This window comes from Gymnogyps californianus, chromosome 5 (assembly GCF_018139145.2).
Source record: "Gymnogyps californianus isolate 813 chromosome 5, ASM1813914v2, whole genome shotgun sequence".
Taxonomy (NCBI): domain Eukaryota; kingdom Metazoa; phylum Chordata; class Aves; order Accipitriformes; family Cathartidae; genus Gymnogyps; species Gymnogyps californianus.
Window position 1 is genome coordinate 30,360,800 of NC_059475.1, and position 13,515 is coordinate 30,374,314.

Genomic DNA, 13,515 nt, shown 5'->3' on the forward strand with positions numbered 1-13,515 from the left:
TTCCCAGAATGCTCTTAGGGGGGAGGAGGTGGGGGGGAAATACAGACTTGTGTTGACTTGCAGCAGTTTTGAGCTGCAAGAGAGAATAGCATAGCTGGGAACGGCTTGGAAGAAGTACTTCTCAAAGAATATATTTCTACCAGTAACTAGGGAAAAAAAATTAGGAACAGCCTGCATATGTAACTATTCTGAGCATGCAGCACATGTCCCATGGGTACACTTAAATGATGATAATTGGTAAATTCAAGCTAGCTTACTCCTTGATGAAAGATGAATTAAGCCTCTTAACACAGGGGTAGCTATAGTGTGAACTGCAGCATATGCTGCTTGTGCAGCAGCTTGCAGAACTTTCCTCCGTGAAGGCTATACAGTGAAACAATTTGCTGTTTAAACAATGCAGTGACTTGCAGTTGCTAATTCACCTTTGCTGCACTTGAAACAGCAATGCACTATCTAAATGTTGATTGAATAGATGGATGAAAAGTATATCTTACTGCAATGGAATATTGGAGAGCAAGTGATATAGGTCTGAAATAAAATATGTGAATGGTTTATATTGTTAACTAGGGTAACATTTTCTACATCAATAATTCCAGAACTAAAAAGCTGCAAGTGTAATTGTGCATGGAAATAGAATTGTCTTAGTGTCACTTGTTGTAGAGTGGGGGTGGTGAGAGGGGGAAATGGAGAAACTCCCAATATAAAGCTACTAATAGATTACATACAATGCTGAAATATACAGAACAGTGACATTTATTGCTGTGAGCTAAAACATGGGAGGGTATCAACCAGCTTTTCTTGAAACAGACATAGTCTTCCTCTGTTCTGAACAAGTTTGGTTAATCCAGGACTAACTCAGCACCATTCAGTATTTTGCGTGGTGTTTCTCCCTTTTGCTTTACAAAATTTTTGGTAGCTGTCATAACTCCAAGGTAGCAAAGGAGCCTAACAATGAGTAATTGAAAGGTTTCTAAATGTACTAGTGATCATGTAAGAGAAACATTGACTGACTTTCTCAACTACTTCCAAAAGCAGTAAGATTTTTTTCATAGCAATGCTAACTGCATCATTTTTAAATGTTCTGATCTACCATGTCATCTTACACATCTTTGTTGAATAGACAAAAGAATCCTGATAAACAAATGTTAAATGAGAGAAGCGATATGTCTGAGCACAGATATTTCCAGTTTAAAAAAAAAATACAACATCACCACAGCACAATGTTGCCAAGTGCATACATATTGATGATAGATCACTCCTTTGTAGTTGTCAGAGTTGGTGAATGCAAAGGGGGAATCTGCTAACTGAGGGGCTTTGTTCTGTGGATGTCTCATGCATGGCAAATCTCTAGGAAAAAAGCTAATACTTCAAATGGGATTTGGGTATCAAGTGGAAGGAGCTAAAATTTAAAACAAGCCTGGGGCTTTAAACTATTCACTACTGGGTTTGCATGTCATAATCTGTGGAGTCTATTAGTATGAAGCTGAACAGATTTCTGACTATGCAGGGCCTTGCATTATGGTAACATACAGGTTGTGTTCTTAAAGCACTTCCCTAGTTATGTCTTGCAAAATGAAGTAGCCTTGTAAACATTGTCTGCTGTCAACTGCTTCTTACAGGAAGCTAGTTGTTGTTCCATAAAATAACACCTGGAATGGGGGTTAAGGAAAACTGGTTCCCTGTTTAATGGTGGATCACATCCATCCTTTGAATAAGGAGCTGATGTTCTCTAAAACACTCTTATGACAGGTATTACTTTGTAAGAATTGAAATAAGACAGCAACAGGGTCAGGGAACTAGATACCTCTTCTGAGCATCTTATAAAAGAACCGCTTATCACTAATCTTATAGTTGTTACATTGAGGAAAAAGATTGGCACAGAGGTCACTTCATTTTTCCTAAATGCAGACAGCAAAAGACATTGAATACATTTAATGATTACACCAGCAACTTTAAGGAGCTTGCTGTCCAAATGCCTTTCTTGTCTCATGTAGGAAAGCTTAAGTGTAGAACAGTAGTTAATGTAAGACAGTCTCATTAGGAATAGATGGATCCATGCTTATTTTGCCAAGAAGTGTACTTAGTATAGCTCCTACTTCACTGTTTTGAGCATGCAGTACATATTAACAACTGAATTGCTACCAAAGTGTTGACATACTCAAATCCTCTGCATTCTCAAAGCAGTTGAAGTATAGCTGTTACCAACCTGTGGAACCAAGTACCTAAGTGATGGCTTTCAGTAATAGGTTAGTACTACTTGTTAAAGTGACAACAGCAGCAGTTAAACCAAATGAACTTGAACTGATTTTTTGAAAATTATTTACTAAAATAAACAAGTACATTTTCCTTTTCAGTATAAGTTACATAATTGCATACATTTTTAGCTCTTTCTAGGTGCTTTTGGTAATAAGGCAGCAGCAGTAGGCTGACAACTAAAGCCTTCAGCATTGCTCTGTACACAAGGAGTCAGTGCAAGGATGATATATTTTCCAGCAATATACATTTTTACTGAATACATTGAAGATGAACCTCATTTTTATTTGATACAGCTCAAGCAGAAGTGGACTGTAGTGCAATTCTTGCTTATGGGAAAAGAAAGCCTGTACAGTAAAATATGAATGAAGGATGCTCAAACCATGATTTGGTTACCAGCAGCAGTTAATAAAACATTTAACTTAGCCTCAACTATTTGTGCTTTGTAAAAAACTTATACAGGTTATAAACTAAAACCTCATCTGTAAAAGGTGTTCTCTGTAGAATACTGCTATACACATACAAAGTTTCTGATCTGCTTTGGTGGTAGAACTTCCATGTGCTATCATGGAAAAACGTTTCCAGAAGAAATAATACTCTTACAAATCAACAGCTAGCTTGCTGACAAAAGGGAACTGGCAACTTTGAAATGTTCATTCCCTTTCTCTGTGAAAGAACAAGCCCTGACAAAGAAGAACGTGTATTGTGTTAAAAGCTATAGTGGCACAAAAATCAAAACTGGCCCCTGGGCAGGTTCATCAGTTCAATACCCATGTTCTCTAGTTCAAGTTTATTCAACGTGGCCTTAACAGACCGTATCAGGCTACTAGAGGAGGAGTACTCTGATCATCTCCTTCATCAGTCTTGGGTTAAGTCAGTGAAGCAGGTGCTTCAGTCACTAACTCTTCTTACTGGGAATACACAGGGTCAGAAAAATGATCATGCAAACTTCTTCTTTGTAGCTGTAAATCGTTCCATGTACTACAAAGAAAACAAAAAATCTAAGATTCAGAAATTAATACAAGATTCATTACTACTGAAAGCAGCTAGGCTTCTGCTCTCAGACTCAAAAGCATTCTGCATCTAAAGCATATTTTCATTTCCCAGATATAACCATTAGAGCTTTAATTTCAAACAAACAAAAAAACCAAAAAAATTTTCTGCCATTTGCTGTAATTCAGATTAATGTTCTAGAAAGAAAGTCCTCACAGTGCTGAACAGTCAGATCTCAAGTGTTAAGGATGAACTAATGTTAAAGAGTTAATAATGCTGCATAATAGGAAGCATCCATTATTTTTTGTCCCATCAAAGTGAAGACATGCACCTGGTCATCATTAGCTACCCTTCAAAAGATGTTGATGAAAGAACACTGATCCTGAATCCTATGACGAAGTTAATCTTTGAAGAACTCTTGAAATTCTTTTCAGAGGTTACTTACGAATCCAGTACCAGTGACAATACCAATAGACTGTGCTTTTATTCACCAGCATAAAAGCTTAGTATTCTGAGGAGGTACTGGGTAAGAACTTCACCAGAAGCTTCTTTAAAAAAAAGACCAAAAAAAAAAAAAAAGACACAAACCTTGTCGTAACCTTCCAGTTCTCTGAGTTTCTTGATTTCAAAGAGGTTGCCTTCTACTGCAAGCAGTGAGATCTGGGAATCACTGAGGATACTTTGAGGAAGCATGCTGAGTTCTAGACAGTTTTCTTCTAAACGCAGGACTTTGAGGCGTGGACAGTGGGAGATCTGCACTGAGATCTGGGAAATCTGGTAGAAATAAAAAAACAAAGAGAAGTGGGATTAAAAAGTTAGTGATCCACGATTACTTAAAGTGATTTGTTTCAGACTAATATGGAACAATTACCGTGTTGTAAATATAAAATACATTAACAGTAACTACTTAACAACAATGCGTAAGCAACAATAATAATGATAAAAAATCCAAGTAACTTTTTTTTCTTCCATGATGACAGGCAACCTACACATCTGTTTATCAGATTCCTACTCAAGAACTGTTCAAATAGTTTTCTGTATGACTAAATTCAGGATTTGTTAGTTAGTCAAATCAGGCAGTTGGATGTATCAGTACATAAATTCTAGTTATGATCCCTCATTTCTGTTGTGTCCAGGAGATGTCTTTTAGCGATAAAGTTTTGATGGTCTCAGCTTATGTTCTGTGGATGTACTAAGTCCAAGATAAACCATGTCCTAAATCTACATGCCCATATCATCTCAGTTACCAGACCTGATTCTGATTCAAATTGAGTTCGATAGCCTGCAATTCTCCCACAGTGTCGGGCACATTTTGGATCTGGTTTCTTGACAGATCTACCACATCCAAGTGGCAAAGACCACCAAGTTGTGTGGGCACAGTCCGAAGCTGGTTTCCAGAAAGGCTCAGGGTTTTGAGAGCTGAAAGTTGTCCAAACGCAGCCGGTAGCTGCCTCAAGTGATTGCCATTCAAGTGTAGTGTTTCCAGTTTTTTCAGTTTACACAGCTCCTCAGGTAAAGCAGCTAGAAATAAATGACGGAACAAAGAGATGACCTAAACAAAGAGCAGTAAAGATTCATACCCATTTAATTCAAATAAGCTTCTGCATGGAAAACAGTGCTATATTACAGTAATTTCTCACAGGATTCCTCCCCATTTTCCAACGAAGGCACAGATCCCTGCACAGAAACTTAAGCCCACTGACAACACGTACTTTTTAACCAACTTCCATAAATATCTTAAAAATAATCTGCAGACAAGGCAGACCTTCAAATCACAGGCTGAAAACACTACTCTGAGAGGATTTTAGCCTATCAGTTATACTCCTTACTAACCACTTCGCCAATGTATTCTATGACATTTGAAGTACCACACAATTCACAGCTTCAGGTCAGCTGCAGCCCTTTAAAGGTATTACTCAGATAGGTAATTCTCAGATAATTCATACCATATCATACCAGCATATCAGCCTCACCAGGTAAGCTCTGCTGGCATTCATTTATCCCTCATTCTGCCTACACACATGTATAACCTGTAGCACTCCTGAGTTGCACTATAGAGTCAAAGAGATTTGTAAATTACATTTGTCTTTCAAAAAGGCAGATAATACACAATTAATGCATAAAAAAGTTAGTTTCTTCACCTCATCCTAATTTTTCTATAAAGTTGGATGTTTGTCTAACAGAAACAGTAACAACCATTGAATGGCCAGCAACATTTTCTACAGATCATCTTCATTACCTGTCCTCTATGCAAGTACTAAACCATCTGACACTGTTAAACCTTCAGATCAGACAAGTCACAGCACAGAAACGTTACGGTTTTAAGTACTTACATGTTATTGTAAAACTGGTAATACAACTAAGCTGGCAACTAGTTTTGAAGAATTTATGGGTTTGGGGTTTTTTTTTCCTGTACATGAACTCCAAAGATTTCAGTTTAGGTGACTAAACTCCCCATTTACATCCTGTGAGAGTTAAATCATTAAATTTAGTTTCTGATCAGAGAAGTTAGGTTATTATTTTAAAAATCTGTGGAGATATTAATTAGCAGGCATACTCAGTTTGTTGTTGTTTAGAACAAGGCTCTTCAAAAAGGAAAATTTTCCAATGAGTGGTGGCAAGAGCTCTATTTTGTTGTTCGACAAGTCTATTGTCCTTAAGTTGCTTGTTAGCTTCTGCAGATCTTCAGGAAACTATGGGGGAGAAAAAAGACACAGCATTTAAATAGTTGATACAACTTCAAATGTTCAACTTACACAGCTTAGAATTTTAATTGAAATTTGCATCGCTATTACATACTGTCATAGGTATCACAATGTCCAATCACCACAGTATGCAACTAAGCTGGCAAATTTGCTTAATACATATTTTTAAAAATATTTTTTCATCTGAGGAAGGGAAAAGGGATATAAAGGAGACAGTCTAACATCTAGGAAGAGTAGTTTTTAATCCAAAGAATTTAAAATAAAAAGGGAGAAGAAAGTATACCATGACATGAGCTCATTTGTTTTAGTCCTCCTGTGTGTTTCTCTTAAAGATGCCTGTCATTTAAAAATATTCTACAGCTAGTTAACAATTCTATATTTTAGCACAGTAGGACTGGGAAATTTTTCTCTTGCTTTCCTTTTTAAATAATTATGTAAACCATTTTCCTTATTCTTATTTACAACTTGAACCACTTTAATCTGCACTTGGCACCGAGCTGAAAAAAAGAAAAACCTGACAATCACCATCAGCGAGTCCTAGTGAACAGGCCAGTGGTTTTGGTTCTCCTTTGGTCTGGCAGAGGAAAAGGGAAGAGAGAAGGTAGGATAGTGGAAGAAGATACTTTAGAAAAGTCTTGGAAAATTACGGCAATATAGAGTTACTTTGGCTATCCTGAGAATTGTTACTCAATTTATGGTTCCAGGACATTCCATGTTTTTCTGCAGTTGAGTCAAAATCAAGACAATTTCCAATATAATAAACTTTAAGATGCTTGCAGCCCAGTGAACAGCCTGTACAGACTATTCATATGAATACAATTAAATACAGCATAAGTATCTAAATGCAACAAATTGTGGAGTATCTTTCTAGGTAACAATACAGTTACAAAATTTACATTTTTTTCCCTCAAGTTTACAGCCCTTTTTTTAAAAAGCACAACATCAAAACTAGTACTTCTTGAACATACATGCACTTTAAAGCATAAGCTCATAAGCATACAAGTGCCCTGACAGATAAATCCTCACTCAGAAGACAGTGCAAGCAAAAATCTGCTCTGCAAAAAAGGAAAAAAAAAATTCTTGAAATAGTATTATCAATCACTATTTATGAGAAATACATGTATGCAGTGCATTATGACGATGAGGTGGAAATTTCTCTCCCAAAGTGTCAGTCATGCACACAAACAGCCACGTTTCCCCTACAGTTACATTACCTCTGTAAGTCCCTTTCCCGTTAGCTGAAACACACCAGTTTTCTGTGCTGTCTCCAGGTGGGCTTTTAATGCACTATTTCCCATCCTAACAGTTCTCTGTCAAGCATACAGAGTCTGAGTGACAGTCTCAGCCAGTTTCTTTCAGTTATTCTGTGCTAGAGAACTGCAATCCAAAGTCTCTGTGATAAAGCAAATGTAAAAAGTCATTTTATGTGTACTGTCTTCAACACTACAAGCATTTCAAGATACTGAACCATTTCAGTGCTGCATTTTCATCTGCCTCATAACTAGAACCTAGAACTTAAAAGATTTACCTAGCTTAAGGTGCCTTCATTACAGCAGTCTGAACATTGAAATGATGCGACAAGTAGTTAAAACCAAGTGGAAAAATTGCATACTTTCCACATTTTGCCTCTTTCAGGCTCCAGTAGTGTAAGGAGATTCTCCATGGAGACTGGCCAAGATTTCAGTGGCATCTACCAGCACTGACCTGCTGTCAATACTACAGTTTTATTTGCTTTTTTGGAAATATTTGTTTCATTTAGAGATTCGACTCCTTTGCTGTGACTCTCGATGCAGACACACGACATCCATCTCCCATAACTCCAGCAGGGTTTAAACTCTAGGACAAAGCAGGCCAGGTTACAGGCCGAAGGATTAGCGTCAGGTTTGTAGCCGGGAGGTGGGGAATAAAGCCTCATACAGCACGTAAACAGCCGGGACGAGCAGCCCAAGAGAAGAAGTACTCCCTGCCGCGACGGCTAGAAGCGGGTCGGCAGGACCCTCGGCAAGGGGCGAAGCCAGCAATGACCCGCTGCAGGCCCCGATCCCCCCGCCTCAACCCCGCCCCGGCTGCTCCGGCCCCACGGGGGCCGCTTGACCCTCGCCCCAGCCCCGGCCCCGCAGTGAGCTCCGGCGGGGGCAGCTGGGCCCAGCCCAGCCCGCTCCAACCCACCTGTACAGGCGCCACACGCCGACGCTCCGCGGCGGCGGAGCCCCCCGCACCCTCCCCCGCGCTCCGCCTCCGCCCTTCGAGAACCGACGCTCCAAAAGCACTTACCGGCTCCCCCGGAACCGGACGCGTGTCACCTCCCGTTCCTGTCACACCCAACATGGCGGCCGCCCGCCAGCCATGGATGCCGCCGTCCGCCAGGGCTTCCGGGGCACCCAGCATGGCGGAGCGTCGCCGCCCCGCTTCCGCAGCGACGGCGGCCGCCAGATCCAGGCCCCGCGGGGCGGCCGGGCCTGCGCGGAGGGCGCAGGAGCTGAGCCGGCGGCGAGGCGCGAAGAACGGTGAGGAGAAGAGCGGCGCTGCGGCTGTCCGCCGCCCCTGGGAGCCGGGGCAGCCCACGGCGGCGGCCGTCCTGCTGGCGCGGTGCCTGGCGGCGGGCGTCGTGAGCCAGGTAACGGCCCGGGGGCCTAGAGGGGGCCGCGCTGGAGCGGCTGCGCAAGCTGGGGGCAGCGGGGAAAATAGTGGCGTAACAAAAGCTACCTGTGGTAAAGGTCTGGAGAAGCCGTGGCTCAGGTGCTGTGTCGCAGCTCTCCTCTTCCTTCTGTGCCCGTCCTGCAAGTACGTGTGTCCTGCCTGCCTCCTTTCGAAGGTGCAGTGCCTCACACTCAACCTTCAGGCGGACAGACCTGTGCTTTAGTGCCTTATCCGCTACAGTGCCGGCTCTGTGTCTTGACATAAGGTTGCGTTGAAAGTGCTGAACCGTGTTACTGTTTGCATAAATGCTTGTTAATTTGAAAGGCAGAGAAGTTTTTCCTTTTATTGTGGGATCTCTTACATTTTTGGCTGATGCCACCTTTCCTTACTAGGAATAACCGTACCTTCTGGTGTGTATTTTTCTGGAGCGTAGACGTGAGGGTTTTTTATGACCTCTGGTGCGTTCCAGCGGCATGCAAGCCAGTATTGTTGAGAGTGCTCTCATACTGCCTTTTATGAAACTTTATTTTCACTCGTGTTCGTTTTCCCCAAATAACGTGTGTATTTTGTGAGTTGTTCAGATGAAATTTACTGTATTGTGTAGTGCAAGAGATAACAGTAACTTTAGACTATTAAAAGCCAGTCTTGAGAATTTGCCTGATACATTCTTGCTGCTGACTGCATTTGTTCCCATTGTTTTCCTTTTACAGGAGACATTGGATTTAACCTGTAGAAAAGCCCCGTGCTTTGTGAAGTTCTCAGAGGTGGAAAAAATGGCAAACATTCAAGCTGAAATCAATGAGGTACAGCCTTTACTGTTGTCAGTGTACACTCAACACTTCAATACTTAGAGATAATACATGGCACCTGATGAGGTATCGCACTGCCATGTGCTATTGTTTCATGTTTTGCGGTTTTTTTACCAGTTTAGGTGTTTAACAGTTGGCACTTTTTCCCCAGTGGACTGAGTTGTCATAAAGAAAAGAACAAAATTATGAAACAAAAGTTTTCGGTACAACTGGAAAGATGCAGCAGCCTGCATCTTTGACTGAAGTGTTACCTGAAATTTTCTGAAGAAACTGAAGAACAAATAAGAATTTGTAGTTGACTTCAATTCACAAAAATGTGTTTCTTTATAGGCAACTAGACGATTTTGTTGGTTAGCAAGAGGTAACCTCAGTCACTTCTGACTGCCTGAATTGGCTGTTGGCTTGTATTTTATGATGATGTTTTCTGAACATTTGCTTGCTGGTACAAAAACTGTATTTATTAAGTTACACAATGTGGGCTGCAGCAGCTAGAAAGCCTTACTGCAAAGCAGTGTGACAAATTCACCATTTAGTTTTTTGGAGAATGAGTTAAACAGCTGGCATCATCCTGTATTGATGGGCAGAAAGAACAAACAGTTTCCAGCTCCCAGTGAGGTGGCTACTTAGCCTCCTTTGCTGGAAAGTTTCACATAAAAAGTACTCTCTCTGGCAAATGTTCAATATGCTGTGAGTGAAGCAAGTTTATTTTTGTCCTCTCCTCAGTGATCAAGAAAAGCAAAGCTACAGTTCTCTGTGTGTCCTGAGAGACTGATATGTCATCCTCTTCTATACTTTCCTCAGTCTTCTCTTGTCTAGCCAAAACAACCACAACTCTTTTCAGCCACAGGAAGGTATCTGCTGCTCTTGTGCTGGTTTATCATTGGAAAGAATTAAAGCTAGGAGTTTCACCTGAGAGAGCTTCTCCCACAGCTAAAAAAACCCAACCCAACACAAACCAATCTTTGCCAGAAGGAGGAAACTTGGGGCTGAGAGGTTCTTTAGTAGAATATAGACTATGAAACTGCTTTGTAGGACATGTAAGTTTGTGTTTTAGGAATGAATTGCAGGATCTGTCTTTTCCAGCACAAATTCCCAATAAATCACCAAATTGTTTAGGTTTTTTTAAACAGTCTTTTCCTATTGACCAAAAAAGCCCCACTCAGTTGGACAAACACTCCAGAGAGCACGGTAACATGCTCTCACGCAAATGCTCACTCTTTCACACGCTTGCTCTCCTCCATGCTCCAGCTTTCTCCTTTTCTACTTCTTCCCCCACCCAAAGAGAGTCAACAATATCTGGATAAGTATGTTAAAAATGCATTTTCATTTAATGTTGTTATTGTTGTAGAAGAAACTGAAAACTGAAATTCTGCAGTTGGAGAAGGAGACAGCAGATATTGCTCACCCTTTTTACTTAGGTAAGTGCAGTTGTACCTTAGAAAAACCAAGAGTGTTAAATGACTTCATCAGCAGATTAATGTTTCATCTGAGTATGTGACACTTCTAGAAGTTATTGCAGCTGTCTCCACTAGATAGCTTGTTAGAGGTGGCAGGTGTTTTATTAGCCCCTAAAGAATGCCTCCATACTATTTGAATCTGCATCGTCTGCTGTCCTACGGAGCAGTAGAAGCTCCATGTGTAACTCATTCTCCAAAAAAGTTGTATGTCTGTGTGGTCAGCTCCCCAGAGTCAGTGGAGCATCAGGACTTCTGAGGTCATCAGTAACCTGATTTGCTTCCCTTGGCCTGTGTGCTACTTTGCTGCTTTTCCAGTAGCTCGATGTATTTCTGCTGCATCTGTATGCCCCTAAAATTACTTGGATTTTTATTTTAGTATTTTGGGAGCATATGTATTCATTTCTTTATTATTTTGCACTTTTGCCACTATGATTTGATGGATGCTTAAAAACATTCCAGCTTGCTACTACTGGTTAGGCTAGTGAAGTATATTGTGATACTTCAGTGCTATGGGATAGTTTAAGAAGTTGGTTTCATTTCAAAGACAGTTTACTTAAAATCATAGATAATGTAAAACAATTAACACAGCTATATCTCTAAAAAGTAGGTATTGTGACTTTGAGGTGCATGCTGATATTAAGTCCTATACACTCCAACAAAAGTCATTCTGATTAATGATACCTTTCTTGAGTGTAAACTGTCCAGTGCAATAGATCAGACTTTTTCTTTCTGTCTTTCTCCAGAAGAAATTTTGCTCTTGTTTTAGCTGGACAATAGGTTCAACTTTGCAATTTTATTTTATAGGCAAAAAATGCGAGATTTTGCAAGACATGAACAGACATTTGGAAGCCGTACTGAAAGAGAAGAGGGCTCTTAGAAAGAGGTTGATAAAGCCCAGATGTCAAGAGAGCCTGCCTATTGAGGCTACTTTCCACAAGTAGGCATAGAGAAAATAATTGCTCTTTGTTTGCATGAGTCCAAATTAATTTGAACTAATAGGCAGTAAAAATTGCATGCTTTCGTTCACTTTTCCATTGTTAAGACTAGAAATAAAAAATGGTAGCAGAACCTCAGCTAAAAGCTAGTAGTTTACTCATTGCTAAATTCATAGAAAGGTAGTGATACATATTTTTATGAATAATTGCTTAGGTTATTGGTCTTGTCTTCTGAAGATTACAGAACAATTTGTGATGTATTGTTTTAAACAGGTGTGTTAAATGCTTGATTCATTGTGCTTCTGCATAGGTAGGAATTGTTACTTTAGCATTTGGTGTCTTCCTTCCACTGTGACTTGCTCAGAATGTGTGTGAATGATACCCAGACGTGCATAATACATGTTTTAAAAATATAGTCCTCCTTCTTATGGTCTGAAAATCTAGTCAGTTAGTGAAGAATTGCATATTCACTTCTGTAATTCCTGCCCTACTTGTTGCTGAGAGTCATAAAAGAAGTGTAGTTGCAGAGACATTAATTAGATGGTTAGGAACTTGCATAAAACTGGAGAAGAGGACTGAGAAAACCCACAGGGGAAAGAAATAAGAGCTTGGAAGTATTAATTCCTCATTGTTTTGCACAACATTTGAGTAGGCGGTTCACTCTTGGTTACAGGTATGTAGTAGATTTGTTGACTGAGGCTGTGACTTTCATTGAGAAGCTTGAAAGCCATTTGCAGACCGCAAGAAGCATCCCTCAGATACCGAACATTGTGAAGAATATGGTGAGTAGCAAAATAACTGAGCCTTCTGTCTCCTCTAGCATTAAGAATTCAATGCTGTTTGGTTGTTTAGGTTATTTTTATGTCCTGCTAGATTGACAGGATGTATAGAGATGAAATCCAACTCTTTTCTGCTTCAGGACACTGCTTTGACAAAAACAGAGGTGCTTGTGATGGAGTTGGAGGAGCTGGCAGAGCAAATATTGAAATGGAGAGAACTGCAAAAAGAAGTATATTCTGATAGCATCTGCAATACTGCTGAATTGGACTTTGGCTTATCTTTCACCTAACAAATCATTTTCCTCAAATAGGATGGCTATTCAAAGAACTACCTTTTTACGGTCTTCTGTGAAAACTACAACATAGTTGTGCTTTAATCCAACAGGGACTTCATAGGTAGTTATATTTCTGTTCTGATGTAACAGTTCTCCAACTATTTAAAAAAAAGAAAAAAAAAAAAGGACAACGAGCAGTAGCTCATAGGAAGACAGACTACTGAGAAGACTGGTAAGGAGTTCCTTTTTGAAATAATTGGACAGGATTCCTTTGGAGCCTGTATCTTCAATGCAAATTTGTTTTGATATTTCTTATGCACTTGCTATAGTGTCTCTATTAATTTTTATAAGCATCTTGATAATACACTGTCTTTTGTATGTCACTATAAAACTTCAATAAAAGCACTAGATTTCAAGAGCACAGTTTCTTGCTTTTTATTTTGTTACAAAATCCTGTAATTAAAAGAACAGTGCAAAGTCTTAGGTCCCAGCTTATGCTTCCATAGGGGTTCGAACCAAGAAATTAAACTAGTTTTAAGTTACAGTTTATTATGGCTATGATGTGGTTTTGTGGGAAAGCAGGGAATGAACTCAGTGATACATGGCAGGTCTACTGATTTGCAAACCACGCTTCTATGACAGTGATAAATATATTCTTCAGTCTCTCCT

The 13,515-nt window shown here is 40.0% G+C and overlaps 2 protein-coding genes across 5 annotated transcripts; one reads left to right on the top strand and one right to left on the bottom strand.

Moving 5' to 3' along the window:
- Nucleotides 1-1,951: 1,951 nt before the first annotated feature.
- On the bottom strand, nt 1,952-8,159 carry LRRC57 (leucine rich repeat containing 57). 4 transcript variants are annotated; one of them, XM_050898216.1, is made up of 6 exons: nt 8,121-8,159; nt 7,166-7,344; nt 5,804-5,939; nt 4,499-4,767; nt 3,835-4,020; nt 1,952-3,234 (listed from the first exon to the last, which is right to left on the bottom strand). In XM_050898216.1, the coding sequence occupies exons 2-6, from the start codon at nt 7,247-7,249 to the stop codon at nt 3,193-3,195; spliced, it is 717 nt and encodes a 238-aa protein (XP_050754173.1). In that variant the 5' UTR covers nt 7,250-7,344; nt 8,121-8,159; the 3' UTR covers nt 1,952-3,192. The 4 variants fall into 4 exon arrangements, with proteins under 4 accessions (XP_050754173.1, XP_050754174.1, XP_050754172.1 ...); XM_050898217.1 differs by lacking the exon at nt 8,121-8,159 and adding an exon at nt 7,564-7,871; XM_050898215.1 differs by lacking the exon at nt 8,121-8,159 and adding an exon at nt 7,480-7,871.
- Nucleotides 8,160-8,321: 162 nt separating this feature from the next.
- HAUS2 (HAUS augmin like complex subunit 2) lies at nt 8,322-13,267 on the top strand. Its single transcript, XM_050897459.1, has 6 exons — nt 8,322-8,568; nt 9,302-9,394; nt 10,749-10,818; nt 11,662-11,794; nt 12,466-12,574; nt 12,712-13,267. Exons 1-6 carry the CDS (start codon nt 8,338-8,340, stop codon nt 12,859-12,861), a joined length of 786 nt encoding a protein of 261 aa, XP_050753416.1. The 5' UTR covers nt 8,322-8,337; the 3' UTR covers nt 12,862-13,267.
- Nucleotides 13,268-13,515: the final 248 nt, after the last annotated feature.